Source organism: Seriola lalandi, unplaced genomic scaffold, assembly GCF_002814215.2.
Source record: "Seriola lalandi dorsalis isolate HSWRI2012SDOR001 ecotype SW California unplaced genomic scaffold, Sedor1 jcf7180002054945, whole genome shotgun sequence".
Classification (NCBI taxonomy): Eukaryota; Metazoa; Chordata; class Actinopteri; order Carangiformes; family Carangidae; genus Seriola; species Seriola lalandi.
The window spans coordinates 3,779,940-3,800,642 of record NW_019525496.1 but is presented as its reverse complement, the minus strand read 5'-3'; the positions used below and the strand labels follow the sequence as shown (position 1 = coordinate 3,800,642).

General features: G+C 39.3%; 4 protein-coding genes across 4 annotated transcripts; 2 read left to right on the top strand and 2 right to left on the bottom strand.

Annotated features, from left to right (window-relative positions):
- Positions 1-657: 657 nt before the first annotated feature.
- LOC111644955 (ribonuclease P/MRP protein subunit POP5) lies at positions 658-3,263 on the bottom strand. The gene is made up of 5 exons (XM_023393956.2): positions 3,110-3,263; positions 2,881-3,023; positions 1,770-1,919; positions 1,597-1,680; positions 658-1,286 (listed from the first exon to the last, which is right to left on the bottom strand). Exons 1-5 carry the CDS (start codon positions 3,127-3,129, stop codon positions 1,180-1,182), a joined length of 504 nt encoding a protein of 167 aa, XP_023249724.1. The 5' UTR covers positions 3,130-3,263; the 3' UTR covers positions 658-1,179.
- Positions 3,264-3,534: 271 nt separating this feature from the next.
- unc119b (unc-119 lipid binding chaperone B) lies at positions 3,535-10,120 on the top strand. Its single transcript, XM_023393902.2, has 5 exons — positions 3,535-3,862; positions 5,596-5,709; positions 6,078-6,186; positions 6,312-6,484; positions 6,598-10,120. The coding sequence occupies exons 1-5, from the start codon at positions 3,628-3,630 to the stop codon at positions 6,708-6,710; spliced, it is 744 nt and encodes a 247-aa protein (XP_023249670.1). The 5' UTR covers positions 3,535-3,627; the 3' UTR covers positions 6,711-10,120.
- An 82-nt stretch (positions 10,121-10,202) lies between these two features.
- cunh12orf43 (chromosome unknown C12orf43 homolog) lies at positions 10,203-12,858 on the top strand. The gene is made up of 6 exons (XM_023394133.2): positions 10,203-10,342; positions 11,481-11,511; positions 11,773-11,871; positions 11,992-12,071; positions 12,167-12,254; positions 12,340-12,858. The coding sequence occupies exons 1-6, from the start codon at positions 10,225-10,227 to the stop codon at positions 12,698-12,700; spliced, it is 777 nt and encodes a 258-aa protein (XP_023249901.1). The 5' UTR covers positions 10,203-10,224; the 3' UTR covers positions 12,701-12,858.
- hnf1a (HNF1 homeobox a) lies at positions 12,859-20,469 on the bottom strand. The gene is made up of 10 exons (XM_023394132.2): positions 18,448-20,469; positions 17,132-17,331; positions 16,769-16,949; positions 15,993-16,195; positions 15,677-15,819; positions 15,446-15,587; positions 15,169-15,357; positions 14,973-15,088; positions 14,726-14,810; positions 12,859-13,387 (listed from the first exon to the last, which is right to left on the bottom strand). The coding sequence occupies exons 1-10, from the start codon at positions 18,795-18,797 to the stop codon at positions 13,257-13,259; spliced, it is 1,740 nt and encodes a 579-aa protein (XP_023249900.1). The 5' UTR covers positions 18,798-20,469; the 3' UTR covers positions 12,859-13,256.
- Positions 20,470-20,703: the final 234 nt, after the last annotated feature.

The window sequence follows — 20,703 nt, the reverse complement described above, 5'->3', positions numbered from 1 at the left end:
TGTACAATTTTGCTAAGTTTAGATGATCTACGTGTCATCAACGTGTGTGCAGTAGTTAATTGTTTTTAAGCGAACCACAACAAAAATGATACCAAAGTAGTTCTTTAATTTGGAAATAAAATAAAGATAAGCACAAAACATAGTATAAATACAAAAGAAATTCAGAAAAAATAAACTCTATTTCTTCAGAATTAGGCCAATGTCTTATTGATATGTGACACTTTTATTTACATTGTCCTTTATTAAAAAAAATAAAAAAAATAAAAAATTTGAAATACAAATTCAGGTTCAGCATTGGAAACAAACCTCACCTTGCTGTGAAAATATTTTCATGCTGACCATCAGGGGTCTATTCCAGATGGTGGGTTTAGTGAAAAGTGAGTTTCTTTATCCTTAGATGAAAGAATCTCTGGGTTTTCCCTTCCTGAAACTGAGATCACTTTAACTCTGGGTCAGTTGCCACAGTAACTCACTGTTAAGCTCACTGGCAGGTTTTCTTCAACAAACCATAAGTTAGTAGTGCAACTGAAAATACTTTAACATTTAAAAACTACACTAAATGTATTGTAAAAGTGAGGTTTTGAATATAGGCTGCAGATAGTCTGAAAGTGTTTTAACAGCAGATAGTCAATTTTTTAGGGAACCACAACGAAACGATTCCAAAGTAGTTCTTTAATTTGGAAATAAAATACAGATTAGCTACGACAAAACATAGTATAAATACAAAAGAAATTCATAAAAAAAAATAAACACTATTTCTTCAGAATTAGGCCACAGTCTTATTTTGCTATGCGACTGCAGTTTTATTTACACTGAGCCTTATCCAAAACAAATAACAGATGCTAAATCAGCATCAGCATTGGAAACAAACCTCACCTTGCTGTAAAAAATTTTCATGCTGACCATCAGGTCATCCTGCCAACCCAAATTACTTATGTGACAAAGTAAAACAAACACAATGTAATGTGTTCCTTTGTTGAAAACAGGCATAAGGTCAGTCATCTTTCTGTGGTTACAAATCCGCTGAGCAGCGGCAGGGGACCATGTTTCCACACAGCTGGGTATGCATTTCTTCAATTGCTTCATATCTCCCCCCTATTAGTCTTGTAACCAAAATAGTCAGAGCCAGACATCCAGGGAGAACAACATAGCTGCCACCTTTTACTGCACGTTGTGAAGTCACTCTCCTTCATCTTCTTCACTTCCTAAATCATCTTCTAATGCTTCATTCTTTCCTCTTGTTAGGGAGCAATTCAGAATTGCTTGGCGAACCTGTTGTTTTTCCTCTGTAATTAAAAAAAGAGAAGTAACCAGTCAAATGCTGTTTTTCTTTGTAGGCCTTGTATTGGGATATGTTGAGACCTTCAGTAAACTAAAGGCTAAAGACTGCAATGCAAAATTCAAAAGGCTAAATGCTCTAATCCATCCTATAAGAATCACACTCAAAACTGGTAAACATTTAAGTTAATATCAGAACTTTATCATTGAAGAGTTTAAAAAAACACATCAGCTAAATAAATAAACAGACCACTACTGACTGTAAGTGCAAAGTTCTGTATAAATGACATTAAGATAGGAGTCAATCAAATCCCTTACCTTCGTTTTTACATTTAGGGAGCATTCGATGGAGCTGCTGGGTATTATATCGAATCAGAAACTTCTGACATGTTCTAATTGTTCCTGGAAAACAAATATTGCTCAATGAATGTTTAAGATTGTTTAAAGGTATGGCTGATTCATTATGAAATGCGTGTTGATGTTTTTCTTACCTCCCACATGCAAACAGTTTAGAAAACATGGAATCTTCTGCCCACGAGCTTCAACACTAGTTATGAAAGGCAATGCAGACCAGAGGAGTCTGTAACACCTTTTGGGCAAACGCAGAAATACTATTCCAGTATGAGCATTCAGATACTTCACTAAAAAGAGACAGAAAAAGCAGAGAACACAGGGAGATTAGAAAATACTACACTATCCTTTAAGTATTAGTGATGATTTTTGGAGTCAAAACCAGTATCAGCACCTAAGAGTTGAAGGGTTGGGACAATCCTTAATATTCTCATGTTACATCTAATGTTTTTTTTAAGAAGTCTGGACAGATTCATATTACTTCAGCTCTAAAACTTTAGTAATTTATCCTACAAGCAGTAATGGATATTAACTTAAATAATATATATGTACTTGCACATGTATGCTACTCCTATTCAGCAAATTTCACAGGCAAATAGTATAGGCTACATTTTACTCAATTACATCTATCCGACAGCTGTTTTTACTAGTTAAGATTTTACATACAAAAAAATATGATCAGTATCAGTTTTCAAACCATGTCAGAATCTGAATCTCAGAATCTGGTTTAAGGTTTTCAACATACAAGGAATTTAATTTGGTGTTTGTGTGCATGACAATAAACTTAGTAAGAAGAGAATAAATATATACAAAGATGAAACAAGTACTGCAGGCCAGATAGCTTAAATATAAATAGAAAAGTTTAACAATAGGATAAAATATTTACAATAATGAATTAATAATAATAATAATAATAATAATTGTGAAAAATTTTGATAGAAAAATATAATTATATACAATACAAATATGTATGCTGTGCAAAATGACTTGGGGGTGAATTGTGGAGTTAGTCATTTTAATAATCCAATTAAGTAAAAGTAAAAAAAAAAAAAAAAAATCAATATATTATAACACGTCCCTAGGCCATTCTGATACATGAGTAGTTTTGGCAGTTTAGGTACATTTTCTGATTATAGGTCTGTATTTTTTATTTGAATGCAGGATCTTTACTTGTAATTGAGTTTATTTAAATTGTGTTTTTTCTACGTTACCAAGGTAAAGCTTTTAAAAAGTACTTGCACCACTTCTTACCCGAGAATCCGACACTGCTGAGAGCTGCTCCGTAGTCCCCGTGTGTGCGGGCCACCGCTGCCTTCACTGCAACCGCAACAGTTCGGTCATCCAGCAGCAACAGGCGGCTCCGGTCCGACACGTTGACTTCGCACAGCAAATACCTGCCGACGGATAAGGTACAGTCAGAAATTAAACGTGACAGCACAAATATGTGGGCAAATGAAACACGAGGGGGACATTTTTTTACCTCGACTTCACGCGTACCATCGCTGCTCCACTCTTCTTCTGTGGGAACTTCCGTCAACAAACCTATCCGCTATCCGGGGAAATGCAGTAGCGCCACACGGTGGACATTAATAGCAACCGACACTTGATGTACTTGACATGGTACACTGGGCAGCACGAATCTGTAGCTGATTATTTGTCAAGACTCTTTTCCTAACGGCAAACAGAAACACTGAACGTTAGTAACATTCCTCCAAGAGAAGAGGAGAAAACTGTCTGATTTAACGCAGGCCAGTCTTTAGCACATTAGTGGTAACACAATACGCACACTTGAAGAGGAAACGGGAAGGCCTGGGCTTTAAACCATTCATACCCTGTCGGTAACTATGACAACCTCCATCGTTCTCAGCCAATCACAATCTTGCTTTTCCGTCTCCCGTACACGTTTTACGCCATCTTGAAATTACACCCGCAGTTTGTCAAGTCGCTCCCAATTTGGAAAGCACAACAACTCTTTTCATTATCGCCACAGTTTCCGGTATGAACAGTTCTCGAAACAAACCGACACAGGCAGTTGGCAAGGGACAAGCGGACGCAGACAGCAGTTCGGAGACGACCCACCGGGATCGAAAGATCGGAGGAGGTATGCTGAAGAAGCTGAAGTCGAGGCGCAGTCAAACGGATAAGTGGCCTGTGGTCACAGAGGATGAACTCCGGGCTCTGGGAAGAGATATTTCCCCGGACCATGTCCTGGGTCTCCGGGCTGTCACGGAGGGTAAGTTTTGTGAACGTTAACTTGGTTTTATTTAATACGGTTAAATCACACCACTCAACGGGCATCATTCATTTACCCAGAGCTAATTGTGGCTAAGCACCCAGTTTGCAAAACAGCTGACAATAGGTCCGCTAATTGTAAATGGATCTACTGGTTAATGTTGAATTAGTGAAATGCTTAACGCCATATATCTCTGCTGTGAGTCAGGCATTCTCATTGTTTGTTTTGTTAACCAAAGAATAAGGATGTTCCCAGGGGTGCAGCTAGGAATTTGGGCCACCTAGAAGGACTGTTGTTCAGGGTCCCTTGTCCTTAAAGCGGCATTAATGTCAAGCAGCTGAAAACACAAGACGGACCTTATGATCTTAAAAAGATTAGAAAGACACAAATAGTGTTGCCATCATTGTTGCTAAAATTAGGGACTTTTCAGACACCTTTAGTGACTTTTTTTTTTTTTTTAAACCAAGCGACTTTTTGGACAAACCTCAGTCACTTTCATAGATGACGGTCAGCAGTAAGGGCAAGAGGCACCTGTTTCTATGTCTGCTCTGTTCAGTGAGAGCACTTCAGCTAACATAGACGACAATGAGCTGCGCATGTGCAGACTGTGCACTGTGTGAGAGAAAAAACAAAAATAAGCTATTCTTTAGCTTCTTTCTCTCTGAGTGATCATTTTTACATTTACATAAATATAGGCAAAATCACAGCACAGCCATTGTCTTTAAATTATATGTATGGTGATTCTGGCAGGATTTTGACGGTGCTGAGCATCATCTTGGAAATGACTTGAAAGTTACTGCTGGTTAACAGGTAGTCTTAATGGGCTGTGTTTCAGTCACTATTTCATACTTTTCCCGTTGTCTGACAACAGAAACATAAAAATATGTAAATGAAAACAGGTGAATCGGGAATTTGGCTGTATCAAAATACTGTGTGAGAAGCAACCAGATGTAAAGACCATTTGACACTAAGCAGAGCACAACGCATTGAGGTGACAAACATGGTAATTAGTGCATGATGTCATCCCGTAACATTTAGCGACTTTTCAAACAGGCGTTAACCACTTTCCATTGGAAGTGGTTGGCAACACTGGACACAAACTCATTCACAGCTATGTCTCTTACCACCTGTCGAATGTAGGTCTGCCCACTAAACATTTAGCTTTATTTTGGTCTCCAGCCATTTGTGAAGGTAATAGTCACAGACTTTCTCGGTTTGCCATTTGCCAAGAGTTTATTCATCCAAACATCTTCATGCAGCTTTAAGTAGTTTAAATGGACGTTTTTATACAACCTTTCCACAACTGCTCTGCTTGAACCCTCTGACTCAAACCCCAGGGTCTGTCACCAGACACCCTGTCTGCAACAGTTGCAGCTAATGCTTAATGCCTCTCATTGTTTTGGCTTTTTCACCGACCAGACAACAATGTCATTACTTCCCTTCTCTCTCACAACACTTTGTTGAGCCTGTGCTTTAGCATTACTCACCACAACTGCAGCTTGCCAAAGCTAGAAAACAGATACTGAAACCCTAGTTGCTCATCAATTGCTATCTCAGTTCTCTAAGTAAGGGTAAGCCTCTGTGCTCACAAAATTCATCCTAATGAAATATGAAAGACTCATTTTAAATATAATGTGACTGCTAATGGTTGGTTGCTTGTTCGATAATGATCTCACCTTTTATATGTTTGTGTTTTTCTTAACACGAACTTACACTTTTATTTCATATTGCAGACTATCTTTGCAAACCTGAAGACAATATCTACAACATTGACTTTACACGTTTCAAAATCAGAGATCTGGAGACAGGGACAGTCCTGTTTGAGATTGCCAAGCCTCCCAACAGTGGTAAGTGATGTATTAACTTTTGCCACCCAACCAAGCTTAATATCCTTAAAATGTAGGATGGACACAAAGGAAATGTACAAATTATGGGCCCACTTATAGATGCAACTATTTATAAATTTCACACAGAGATTTATTTCTTGCAGCAAGCCATTTTTTTCTTGTACAGTCAGAGTTCTGTAAAATTTGTAATTGCAAACTTACATCTTCTTGCAGTGTGAATACTCAATAACTGTTTTTGTAAAGCTGTCCTTTTGTTGACCAGTTTGGAGAGGCATATATATGTATATACATATATATGCAGCCAATTATTGTAATTTTGCCTATCCTGTCAATGTATACGAGTTAAATGAACATGTTTTCTGTATTAGGTCCTATGGAGAGCGAAGAGGAGAGTGGAGATGTAGACACTAGTGCAGGACGTTTTGTCAGATACCAGTTTACGCCAGCCTTCCTAAAACTGCGCACTGTTGGTGCAACGTAAGTAAAACCGACTATAACTTTCTGAATGAACATAGTTGTACATAGTAATCAAGCTTTTGTCTTGTCAGTGTCTTGATAGTCAATTGTAAATTTTGTCTGTCTTGTTTGTTTCTTAACTACAGTGTCGAGTTCACAGTGGGTGACCGGCCAATCAACAGCTTTCGTATGATTGAGAGGCATTACTTCCAGGGGCGCCTTCTCAAGAACTTTGACTTTGACTTTGGCTTTTGCATTCCTAATAGCCGCAACACATGTGAACACATTTATGAGTTTCCACAGCTTCCAGACGACCTCAGTGAGTTCTAGTCTGTTGTGGTCAGCCACTTATTTTAATGTTACTGGGTTTATATTTTATATCATAATCCATAGTATAATAATCTTAGTTTTTTTGTCCCTCACTCCTTCTAGTTCGCCTAATGGTGGAGCACCCTTATGAGACCAGATCAGACAGTTTCTACTTTGTGGACAACAAACTCATCATGCACAACAAGGCAGACTATGCCTACAATGGTGGTCTGTAATACCTGATGTGAAAATGTGTGCAATACCTCCCAGGGGATTGATTTCTTGGATTACAACCATCAGAAAGCTTTTCAGTGGACAGAAGTATTCTCTCCTTTGTGGACATTCCTACAAACATGACAACATACTTCAGAATCAACAGACCACATCTGCCTTGTAATGAAATCATGGATCCATTCATCAGTACCTCTCAGAGCTCCGTTTCTGGGACTCAGAGGAATGTTCTGTTAAATATTTCTCTGTTAAATCTGATTGAAGCCTTTTTGTTCTGTCTTTCAGTTTGTCATACAAGTATCATGTTACTGCTTGAACACTTTTTGCCTTTTTTTTGTCTCTGTCTCTGCTGGAAAGGGACATGTTGAGTCACAGACTTTCTCATGGCAAAGCCCATAGACTGTGTTAGTTACTACTTCATTTACTTAAATATATAGATTTTATCAGTTGCAGTTTATTTGAACCACCTCTTGCCATTGACCGCTGTGTTTCCCATATGGAAAAGCGAGCATTAACTAGATGTTTTACAGTATTGTTAGTCATAGATGATCATGTAGCACTAGTTGAAATTGTTTGAGTTTCATTGCTCCTTAGATATCTACTATCAGTTGTGAGTAATTGAGACTGTTTTTGTCAGATATTTAAGCTTGGTGTTCATTTTATATGGTACATTGTTAGGTTGACCAATCTCTTCAACAACAGCATGCAGTCCTTTCACAATTTCAGATGTCATCTTCATCTTGCTAGAATCTGTTACATTTTTATGACAAAATCTTTTTAACATCATGGCTGTCGACTGGGAATCTAGTGCCTGTCAAACTCTGGGATACCTGAATAGGACATGGTAGCAGCAGAATCTAAGTTACTTGACTTGATACATCTTTCTTTAAATGCCGTCCATGTCTAAAACTATTTGATCTGTTTACCCACTCCAATGTGTAATCACAGATATTTAATCCCTTGAGGTCTGTTTCCCTGGTTCATTTAGTACAACAGCACTGTGAATCCCACTCTGAAGGAGTTGACTTTGGCCAATGGGGTGGTGTACCTATTAGTAGCATACAACTTGACAGTACAGAGTTTTGTAGTTTGGTAGTTGATTTATTTTTAATCAGGGTTGTTTATTTTTAATCAGGTCCTGGGGTTGATACAGAAGTTGACCTGTCTCTTTCTATTCATGGAAGCCCTGCTTAAAGACCAAATCGGTGGTTTTGCACAATTTATTGTAAATGTTCTACGTTCACTACAAATTGTGTAATATTTTTTATTACACACAAGTCTATTAAGTACAATGTAATGAAACTTTTCACAACAGTCCTGCAATAAATCCTACTTAGTTAGAGCTATTTGTAAGTTTTGCTATTGCTACATAGCCAGCTTTAGCACAAACAGCTGTTTACTTACCATTCAGCCATCATTGCATTTACAGTACAAGAGGTTATACACCCTCTGAGCAGGGCTGCTCCCTCAGGGCAGTCTGAACGATACATTGACTCTGTATTGGAAAGTGAAGAGATGGGTCAATTGGGCTGCAGCTAGCCAGCTGGTTAGCATGCAAATTGCAGAAGAAGAAAATAAGTGATAGAATTAAAAGCAAAAAAGGACTTGGTTTCCACCACTGGAGACCGGTCTTGGTGAGTAAAAGAACGAAGTGTGATGCTGAACGTGCAACGTTTCTTCTAGACTATTAAGTAAATAGCTGTTAATGCCACCATTTGCCATATAGCATTAGCAAAACTTACAAACAGTTCCCTTAAACAGATAATGCTTATTTGTTGACACTCAGAGAAGTGTTCAATCAAGTCCATGGCCATTCAGGAGGCACTGATACTGTTAAATTATTCTGCATATACTAAAAGGTGTTCCTTAAATCTTGTAACTCGGTGTAAAAGTGTCTGATATACGCCATAAATCATTCAACAATGAAAAGCTTGAAAATAGTCACTGCTTGCAATGTAATTTCCAATGTAAATATCCACTGTGATTATCTCGTTCAATATTACTGATTTTCATATTGCACAGAAAAGAATGAAAATCAGCAGCTACCTGAAAGGCTAGAAGTGAGTCTTAAACCTTGTAGATGGTCACAATTGCTCTAAGAGTGGGATATGTAATTTGCAGTTAATCGGTTAAATCATGCAAAACCACCGAAACGGTCTGATAATCTTTTTCCATGCTCAAATGATCTGGGCTTCCCTTTACTGTACATTGTAATATTGATTCCCTGTGCCTTGTATCCAGGCGTTCATTGTGTTTTTTAATGTCTGAGAACCTCGCGTTTCATCCTGCTGAAGGCAAGCGCTGCAGTACGATGCTCCTCTCACCCAAAATAAGGTGAAGGGAAGAGAATTCAGCTCTTCACATCACACTCTCTGATGAATATAATATTTTGCAGCATCTTGCAGTACTGCCATGTGTGAAACAAGGGACATCATATAGCCTAACATAAGACATTTCAAATACTCAACGTGTTACAAAATTGTCATCATTACGTAGCCCATTAATAACATTCAACAAGTGTGATGTCAGGCACACACGGCCGTAATCTTTGCTCCATGACCCTATACAACCTCAATTGTTTTGTCAGTTGGACTCAATGGGTGTTTGTCGGTTGAACTGCTGGGAAGCAGCAGTGATGGTGTAGTAGTTCATAACACTACATTTGTTTTGCCATACAGTATCAGTCAGTGGTATTTTATCTTAAATTCTGATTATCTAAATGCCTTGAGAAGTGAGTACACTTTGTGTATCTGCACAAAAAGACTACATGACTGACTGTAATTCCTCTTTTTATATTGGCCTCTTTTACAAATGATACACATGTCATATTAGATTTATCGTTAATAAAAATGTCTGACAAAACATATTCACATTGAAAAGCTAGTGCTCTTAATAAGTAGATTATCAGGGATTTTGGGGGGCTTTCCTGTCTTCCAGCTGGCTTCACAAATAGCATGAAGAAATAAACAATAAGCAGGTAATCTGATCATGTGGCATGTCCAGGACACTAAAACATGGTTTTATCAATGTATATTTACACTATGTCAGCTATATTTGTACCTCAAAATATAAGCAAAAAATAGCAAGTTGCTGCAGCTGATATTTTTAAACCCACATGATTTTATCCCATTGTGTTTTCTTTTAAGTTTTTAATATGACATTATTCTGGCGCCATGTTCATTTTTTTAAATTTCAAATTGATTCTGATCTCCACTCCTGAAGTTTAAATTGCTTTACCTTTCATGAAATGTTGTCATTTTTGCACAAGCTCTTGTTTTTCAAGCTCTTTGAACTCTATAATCACAACGAGGATTTTAATGAACCTGTCAAGACTTGTTTTATATTCTTGTTCAGTTTGTTTCTCTACGTTGTATGAATTCAGCGATGAATAAAAACGCACAGGCTATCTGAGAAATTAAGATTGTTTCTGTCCGCACGGATCCCGTTGGCGAAAACACTACATTACCCACAATCCTCAGCACAAAACAAGACGACACCAGTAGCAGCACATGCCTTATCATGGCGGCCCCCGTTAAAAAGATGGTTGGCGTCTCTGACGACTCCAGCAGCAGCGACGATGAAGCGCTGAAGAGATGTCAGGAGGCGGTTTGGGAGACACGACCTGTCAAAGACAAAGGTGAAAGTTTTTCTGTCGTTTTGTTTTTCGTGAGGGATCCAGTCAAGTAATGCACCGCCGATAAACTCCTGCAGAAAAACGACATTAGGCTGGTGAAGACCACCCCATAATATTTCTGATTTGTGTGTAGAGGAGTTAGTTGTAATTCAACATTGGCTAAAGTTGCATAACTGTCAAAAAACACACATTTGACTTGTGTGAGTCCAGTGCCTTCCTCTGACCCAGTGGTCTCCAACCGATTTTACTCTGAGAGCTATTGTGACAAAATAAAAGCTCTTCATGTCTTATATCGCTTGTTACATTTATTCAAAACACTCAAACACATCTCCAACCCAAATCAGATGAACATGATAATTTAACAGGTCATCTAATATTAACATTCAAACCTCACATTTTGTACCTAAAACATCTGAAACTCACATCAGACAAAAATCTGAATCATGTTTCAGTCAAACCTGAACAGGCAGACATGATAACACCACTGCAAATAAACGTCCATAAATCTGCAGAGAAACCAGAGGAAAGAAGCTCCTCAGTCAGTAATCCAGTGAGAGGTACATAATAAACAAAAACATCACATTGCTATTTCAGCACATTTAATTTTCAGACATGTCAACAAACATGAGCTAAAAAAAACACACAAACAAAAGTTGAACCCCACAGTTTAACTTACTGTATCCATGACAACACATTTCCTGTTTGTTGGAAAACTTTAGTTTATATGTTATCAGAAGAGTTGCTATCACTACGTGTCACCTACAGCAGATCTGATGTAAACAAACTTGACGGTAAGTCATTGGACTGACAACTGACAAATAATTATTTGCTGTTGAAGAGGGGGTGTGTGTTTTCTGTATTTGATTTAGTTGCTTTTAGTTGCTTTTGGAAGAGATTTACTGAGTGAAGCTGTGTTGATTAAAGATTGTACTATCCATCCACGGTTTATACAGACTATATTCTCTGAACCTTTGGGTAAGCTTCTCTAAAACGGGGTGAGCTCCGGAGACCCCTGCCCTGACCTCCTGCAGTGTATGGGCTTTAACTTGCTGCTAGTCTGTAAAAACAGTGGTGGAGTACTTCATTTATTACATTTATGTCTCTGTTGATGACTGTGACGACTGTCTTTGTGTATTTTCAGAAGGAGACAGCGATGTGAAACAGTCGAAACGGTATGTCTTTCTCTCAAAATAACCAGCCATTGTGCAGACAGCAGTCGTGTAATGCAGTCTGTATCCCCACACAGTTTTAGTAGCCTTCATCATTAGCCTTTCAACTACAGATACCATAGGAAGTTCTGCAGACCTTACTGTACGTATCCCTGTCACAAATATAAAGATTTTTCATCTGCAGCTTGAAGCAGCCCCCAATGAAAATGAGTGGTTGAATTAAGAAAAATAAGTACGTTTCATTATTGTCTTACTGTGTCATAGTGTTGTTGTCGCTGACCATGAACACGATGGCAACGAGCTCCAGGTCAGTCAAGGGTTTCGAACACACGTTGCCAAAAAGTTGGGACATCTTCTTGACAGGTAAGTTGTTAGAGAAGTTTAACATGTCAAAGTGATGCATTTTTTTCATTTTAGTTTTGTGAGGAAAGGATACATGCACATTTTTACACCTCTTTTATGCTATATGTATGTTACTGTAAGTTGCATTACAGAAACACAGACCAAAACTTCATCCTATGTGCAATCAGCAAAATTTGATGATGATGACGACGATGATGAAGGTAATGTTTCTCTGTCTTATTACCCTTATTGCTTTTATGGAAATTATGCTGTCTTCTCTTTAAGCATGGCTACCTACGCTTTATTTTTTTTCCAGGATTTCGTCTGTTTTCTACATCAGTCCCAGGACAGACAGCCGAGGAGCCTCCAGCCCCTGTGAGGCGTCGACCAGTTCCTAGCTCAAGGTTCTTATTCATTATATTTCTTTAAAATGTTGATTTGTTTAAATACTTGGGAATGTAACATTATGTATTTCTTTATCCTTCACAGTGACAGCGACAGCGAGATGGAAAATAGGCTGAGAGAGGCAGCGGTGGCAGTCAGAGATCTCTTACCGTCGTTGAGACTGCCCTCTACACTCTCCCCTCCCTCGGCGGAGCCGCCCTGCTCAGGAAAAATAAAGAAAAAGAAAAAGAAAAAAGAGGCAGAGGGAGAAGACAGCCATGTTGTCAAGAAAAAGAAAAAGAGGAAACAGAATCAGGAGGAGCAGGTGGACTGTGCAATTTCTCCTCTTAATGCTCGAAGCAACGGTGAGCACGGGAGCTCAGAACAGGAAAACACGCAAGTCAAAGTAAAACGGAAAAAGAAAAAGAAGCGAGAAGGAAACACAGTGGAAGAAGCTTTGGACTGAATTTCTTGTGACTAACCTTTTACTGTTATAGGATGTTTGTCTATGTTCCAGTCAGCCATGTTCTGTCACAAGCTTGAAATGATTGGGTGGTGAGATATTCAAAACATTTGGGGGATATTTTTGGAAGCCATTTTTTCATTAAAAATCTTTTAATACCATTGTCTTGGTTATTCTTCAAATAGCCTTTACTTTGAAAGAGACTCATTAAAATGTGAAAAAAGCATTTCAAGGCAGTGAGTTAAAAAATAATGCAGGTAACAAGTGCTTCATAAGTTTCACCTGAATTTACAATTTCTGAATATTACAAAACATTATTTTAATAAAAATACATTTTTGTGTTGATTTTCAGTTGATTCTCTTGAGTATCAAATCTTCCACATCTTTAACGTGCATCCTTGTTCACATTGCAGTTGTATGGCGTTTGCGTCCGAGAGTCTTTGAAACATCATGTCCCCGTGACTCCAGGTTTCTGTGGGAGCTTAACACCAGAGGTAGCTGTCTGTCACAAAACTGAGTCCAGCTGATAGTGAGGAGACGCTACATTCCCACAGCGCTTCTACTGTGCAGTCGAGACCATTTGTGTAGGAATGTAGGAGCTGATATCTGTTGGTGAAGGCGAGAGGAGGTGGGACTGATGGCTGTCTGTCGTCTGAGAGGCAGGGTACAGCTCCAAGCTCTCAGAAGATGCTGATGACAAAAAATGAGAAAAGTAGTTTATTTGGACTGTAAAGCAAAATTAGCTCTGAATGTTTCTTTGAAGATATATAGAGATATAGGTACTAAATACATGATCTGTAATCACATTTAAAACATCAATTTGCTAAGAACATTTTTTTAAACTGCGTACTGCTCAGGCTTCATAGCAGAGGTTTGAGTGTTTGTTTTCTTTGGGTTCCTGCCTGTGTAGCTGGATGTAGAGGTCATGTTGAGTAAAGCTAAGGTTAAAACTATTATTGTTTATCATATGAAACAACAAGAACAAGAAGAATTTTATTGGTGGAGCCAGCAGCTGTTAGCTTATCTTAACATTAAGACTGGAATGGGGGGAAACTGGCAGCCTGCTAACTACCAGCAATGCTAACCGTCATCAATTAACGCTTTATATCTTGTTTCTGTAATCTGCACACAAATTGAAATTCCAAAATGACGTTATGTGTCGTACTATTTCTTATTTCCTGAATGAACAGGTAAGAGAGTGGTACTAATCTCACCTAATGTGTGGAAAAAAGACCAACGTAGTTCCCAAAATGTTCCTTTAAAATTTTTGTTAGCAGTTGTTTGAGTTTATGTGATAAAATGAATTAAAACATTTAATTTCCAGCAAAACATTATTCCAGAAGATTATAATTTCTCAAATTTATCCCTCAAATTAATCCCAGATAATTTTACTCACCCCAAGGTTCACACAGTGTAGAGCAACGTTAATGTATTCTCATTGACTGTCATGTTGAATGATGAATGTGGCTCTGAAATGGTCAAAAGTCATTGATCGGGAGAATATCTGTTGAGGACCAGCGATGTCACAGGAAAAGTAATAAAGCATTCTCTTAAATTCACATTTTAGGCATTAAAAGTAGGAATTGTCAACATAATTAAATACACCCTTTTAAATACATTTACTAATTCATGAATAGAATTTGAAAAACGATTTGAAAAGCTATTTCCTGGATTCTCTCCTCAATTTCCTTTTCCTATTAGCTAATAAACCAGCTTAGTCATTTAGCTTCTCCTTTTAGCCTCTCCATAGTTTTTCAAATTCTATTATTTATTAATGAATTAATATTGATATTGATATTGATATTAATAATAATATAATTGTTCATTTATACATTCTTTTTACAATTCCTATTTTTAATGTCTATTAAAATATTAAATTAAGGAAATGCTCTATTACTTTTCCCGTGACATCCCTGGTCCTCCATAGGTATCCCTTTGACATTTGCCTAACTAGACATGACGTCAATTCAAAAATGTTGTAGTACGATGCAGGTGTCTGGGATTACACCTGGATTTACGGCTGTGTACCTGGCACAGGTGTGTTTGGCTGCAGATGCAGAGAATCCTCCTGTAAAGGTGGGTCCGTCTGTTCCTCAGGATCTGCTGTTAGAATCTAAACAAAACAAAAATCGAGGACAATTTAGCAAATGTAATATGAGAGCAAATATTGCTTGTTATGACCTGGCTCAGGAGGCCACAACAAAAGGCAGACACCATCATCCCATTGCGCTGAAGCCTTTCTTTCCTAAACTCGGCGGCCCATCAGGCCTGTTACCTGTCTGACGGCAGCGAGGCTGGTCAGGGTCCCCAGGCTGCTGCTGTCAGTGATGACCATGGCTTGTGACAGCAGACTGGACGAATGGTACTGGGGCGAATCCGACTTGTTGTACACTGAAATGAGGAGCACATGAGTGAAATCCTTACTCAACTTAGCATGTTAAACTCATGTCTTTTTATTGGTGAAGCCTTACTGTGACATGGCAGCTGTGCCATGGTTGCCATGAATGGACTGGCGCCCATGTGACTCTGAAGCTGCTGTGATATTGGCTGCTGTGGAGAGGCGTGAAGCTGCTGCTGGAATGAGATTGGCTGAAGCGTTGTGAAACCTCCCCCTACATTGTTTATAACAGGTACGGTCTGAGGCTGCGTGGAGGCTAAACCTGTGAAACAACAGGCAAAGACACGGTCCTCAGATTTTTATTTTTATTCTTACATGGAAAAGAAAGGAAACTAGCGAGCAAATGTTACCAATGAGAAGTGAGGACTCCCCCAGGCTCATGATGCTGGGCAGTGAGGCCATGATGAGGCCCTGTGAGGAAGCAGGGGAGGCAGACAGACTGTGTAGGGAGGTCAGAGTGCTTACTGGGGGCAGTGGGCCTCCACTGGACACCTGAGATCAGAGAGAAACATGGTCATCACAGCACCAGGGCCTGCATGTAGCCTATACTCTGAACTAGAGACGAACCACGACACACTCACCGGCTTGGGGTTGTGGGTCTCGAGGAGTGTGTGGCTTGGCTCCAGTTGGACAGGGCTGACTGCAAGACGTCCCACTCTCTCTCCTCCGCTACCCCTGGCTGAGCTCACAGTGTCACATAGGATTTGCTGGCTGTATTTCACACCTGGAATACAACACAAGTCAGTTCCCAAAAACACAACATCTAGAGATCTGGCCAAGGCAAGTCCAACTTTGTATGAACAAATCACTCATTCTTTAGGAGGCAGTTTTGATTTCACTCTTAAATTTCACTTTGTCTTTAAACTTTGTCCTGCTTGAGGGTTGTTAGGGTATTACCGTGCTCGGGACTTGGTGGAAGGTTGAGGTTGGAAGATGAGGCAGATTGGTTGGTGAAAGGCGTGTCGAGGGCCAGTTTGTGACGGAAGGCCTCCTCTTTGCGGCGGTTGGCGAACCAGTTGTACACCCGAACTTCAGTTACCAGGTTGGAGCCCAGTCCAGCCAGCTGAGAGGGGGACACCCCCCTCTGGAGACACTCTGCCCTGAGAGAGGAAGGGCATACTGATACATGGCTTTACATTTCAAAGCCCCAAGCTGTCTCTTTGAGACTAGATTTTTTTCCGACTGGTGAATTTAAGTCAGTCAGCTACAGTTATTAAACACAGGTTACTGTAGGTGTTCGCTCATGCACCAGACGAACCCATCAGGGACACACATGTTTTTCATACTATCATCTCTTTAAATATTGGGTAAAATGACCAGTAGTTTTTCTTTAGAGATACAGCAGTTTCAGCAGTCTTGTGACATATAATAGTTTAATGATCATTGAAAGACTGTAAGTCTACAGCCATGCTAGTGGCTTTGTGAGACCTTACTTGGACACAGCAGTGCTTTGAGCTGTCAGTTAAATGGGACCAAACCAGACCCACATAGTCCTGATGCTGCAGATTAGTTTGAACTGTTTTCCTCTCTGACTTTAATTGATATTGTTGCTAATCTAGTCATATTATATTGTCATAGAGAAATGTGTGAGATCAGACATCATGTTTCAGCAAGGTTGTAAAAATAGGTAGAAAATATAACTGTTTGGTCTTGGTGCCATCACTGTATCTCACCTGTTACACTCCTCCACCAACCCCTCTCTCTCCTCCTTGCTGGGGTTCTTCTGTCGTTCGTAGGCATGGAAAAGGATCTGCAGGGATGCTGGACCCCACTTGAACCTGTTCCTCCGGCCTTTCTTGGTATCTTCTCCTTGCTCCTCCAGTGATGCGAGGCCATGTTTGGCATTGGTAAACTCTGGAAGGAAGTGGTAGCGTGTTATTCTTTTTCTTTCTTTTCTTTTTAAAATTTTCTGTCTCAGTCTCCTAGAGAACTGACATTTGATGAGTGTGTGAAAAGGTGTGTGTTTGTGAAACATGAACCGTGTGTGAAAGCAGAAAGGAGGGTCTTTGCAGCTCCACAGCTGCGTCAGTACTCACGCTGGCTGATCTCGCACTGCTTCTTGACGTACCAGCTGTACAGAGCAGCTCTCTTCTGGTTCTTCATGGGCGTGCCTTTGTTGAGGTGCTGGGAGAGGTGGGACTGGTTGAGTCCTGTGGACTCCACCACCTCTCTCTGAGGGAGGTTGTGCTGCTGCATGTAGCTTTTCACCATTTTTGCAACATGCCAGGGGTCCTCCCTATTACAGAACGACATCATGTCTGTGTGAACATGCCTCCTTCATCTGCTTGTGCACTTTTATTTATTTAAATCTTCATGTGTATTTTTTATTTATTTACATCTTCTTGTGTATTTTTCTATTTATTTGACTGATTATTTTCTTTTCCCAAACATTTCTGGGTATTTCTGATAGTTAAACCCCTTCTAGAAAAGTGCTAAACAGGCACAGTTTGTTACAACATTAGATATAAAGCATGGCCACTGAGAGCGAAGTAGAGAGAGGCGTATTGACAGAGAGATAAGGGAAAGCACACAGGGGCAAAGTCCAGCCCTTTCAGATCACTGGAGGGGAAAAAAACATGTAAAAGGTTTATGAAGCCTAATTTAACGCTTTCTAACTGTCAAGTCAGGAGCAGTAAAAATACACAAAACTGCAAAAAACCCTAACTTTAACAGATTCAAATTCACCCCACAAATATTAATTAGGTATTGTATTAATAAAACGTAATAAAATATTTTTAAACAGCCTGTCAAAGAGCATTTTATAACTATATTTTACGTCTCAATAAGTTGTTCAATAAATACAGCGTGTATTCCAAACATTAATCTTGTAACTGAGTGTAGAAATATCACTCATGCGTTGTGTAAACATAATCTCACATGACCAGCCCTACTCCATTAATCTTCACCTATGCGTGTAGCTTATTTATTAAGAAATGGCCAGAGAATAATGATGGAGGTGGGTAATTAGTAACTAGCAAAGGAGGAACCCTCTTTAAATTCGCCTCAGGAGCCAGTTTGCAGAGAGAGACAGGCAGAGAAGCAGGGGAAGGAGGGAGGAATTGGTAAAGAGAGGAGAACCAAGCTTTAGAAGAATAAAGGAAAAAAGAGGTTAACGGGAAAACTTGTTGTTTCCACTCTCAGGTGCTTAGTTTTGATGGTGCCAGAGGTCAAAGAGAGGTGGGGGCATCAGAAACAGTGCTGATGACGTGGTGAGGGCATTTTTTAATTTTACATGATCAGGTCCTATTGGGAGGCCCAGACAAATTGCTGTGTGAGAACAGCAGTTAGTGAGAGATTAAGGTGGTTTTCCTGTTGCCATGGAGCTTCCAAAGAAATGCTCGGATCTACTTACTGCAGTAGCCGGTCGACTTCAACCCTCAGTTTGGCTGCCTCCTCTGGGGGAAACTTCTCCAGCTCACGGAATATGGGCGGTGGGAAATCCATTTCTCCCTCCTCGGAGCTCTCTCCATCCCCCCTCTCTCCCCTCTCGGCGCCAGCGCTCGCCCTGTCTTGCTCCAGTTCCCCCATGGCTTGGACCAGGACGTCCCGAGACAGTCCAGATCCCAGCAGGGCCCAGATCAGCTGCTCCTGAAGGGCAGTCAGACGGCTCGGCCTCGCCTTGGCTGCCCTGGTAGTATCCTCTCCCTCCATTAGTCTGTTGCCTTTCCTCGCCACTGCCTCGCGAACAAACACTGCTCTCATGTGCACTACCACACTCAAATGAGAGCCAGGCAGCCAGCGTTGGGCCTCATTATATCTGTAGTCCCTCTTCAGCTCCACAGAACCTATACTTTCATTTTCCTCTGTGTTGAATTTCCTCCTGAGCTGTCTGGTTTTAGCTCTCCACCTGCTGTTTTGCTTTCAAAGGTCAATTTTCTTCTTTTTTCTTTTTTTTAACCTTCCTCCTCTTCACCCCCTCCTCCTTACATGCGCCCTGTGAACTTTGTCCTCCCTCCCTCAGTCCCCAACAGTGACCAAAGTGCAATTTAAAAACAATAAATAAATGTGAAGGGATGTTGCTGTGGCAAACAAAGCTGCGAAGGCAAACAGATAACCTCTGAGCGCAGACTTAGAAGACAAAGAAAACATAACAGAAAAGTTGTGAGGTGCAGATATTTCTGATTTCACACTGAAAGTGACTTTTGGGGGAAACAAAATCATCCTTTTGTTTGAATTGTAGATATTTCCAAACTTGAATTTTGAAGCATTTGGTTAAAACAGTCAATTGTAGGCCAAGTTTAACACAATAAAGGCACCGACCAACATTAGATTAACTGAACAGAAACATGGCTTCACCTGTGATATGCGCCACTTGAGAGTGCTGTTGTGTCATCTATACATCAGAGCAGCCCAGTCTGGGAATGTATCTCTGTACCACAGTCACCTAATGTTGTGGGCTATTACATCATTATTATTTTTTATTGTTTTAAAATCAGTATCCTCTTTTAAATTACTTTTTCTTTTTATTTGTTTTTTGTTTCTTTGCATGTATGTGTTTTTATGCTTGTATACAGTTTGCTAAAAAAAAAAACAAACTCAAATTCCTGCATAAGTAAAAGTACAGAAGTATTATCACAAAATACTTAAAGTATCAAACCCAAAACTGTGATTTGTATATTATTACATAAGATATTAAATTATTAATATTGAACATTAATGTGAAAATTGCATTGTATTTTTATTTTTTCTTGCTGGTTGAGCTGGAGCTAGTTTAAACTTTTTTATGTTTGGTTAGATATTCAAAACCATATTAAAATGAAGCCATGTGAAATCAATGTATCTTTAGTGGAGCTGCAAACAATTCTTAGACATCAGAAATGTAACCCCAAATAGACACTGATTTATTATGAGAGTACACAAGCCAAAACGCTTGGGGACCTCTGGCTCAATATTTAACAATGTGTTGTATTTCATAAGCTTGTATGTTTGCATGGAAAAATCTTTATATGAAACATGAATAGCAATTATATCTGTCAAATAAACGTAGTGGAGTAAAAAGTGCTGTACAACACTTGAGTAAGTTACTTTCCACCACTGGTAAAATATTTTATGGTTTACTATTCTCACTCTTTGCGTGTGAATATGACTTTGTATCTGTATTGTGACTTTTTAATTTTCCTTGTAAAGCACTTTTTGGTTTGATTAGTGCTTCAAGAATAATCTTCTGTTATTACCGCTATGTTATTATTTTACACTTCATTTACTCACCTGTTGATATTGTAACTACTCTCTTATCTTTGTTACCACTCATCTCCACAAACACTCACCTTTCCTTTCATTTTGATTTTGAGTTAAGGATCTTAATGTCACAGAAAACTAAAATAATGTAATTTTAAAACTCACTGACCTGAGCCTCATAATAAAAACCAGCTGTGGGCATGTTTGAACTTTCAGCTTCCCCCACAGGTAGGATAACTAAAGTATTTTTCTTCTTCTCTATGTTTGGTACAGTCTGAGTTTTTTTTGTATTTCCAAATTCAAGATTACTTTGTCTTTGTTTCACCCCCTTGTGTTTTCTTCATTTTTGTTTTTTTTTGTCAAAGAAAGTTGGCTAGAATGATAAGTTGGCAGCAGACTGGAAAGGAAAGAGGGCAAACTGAATGTGAGA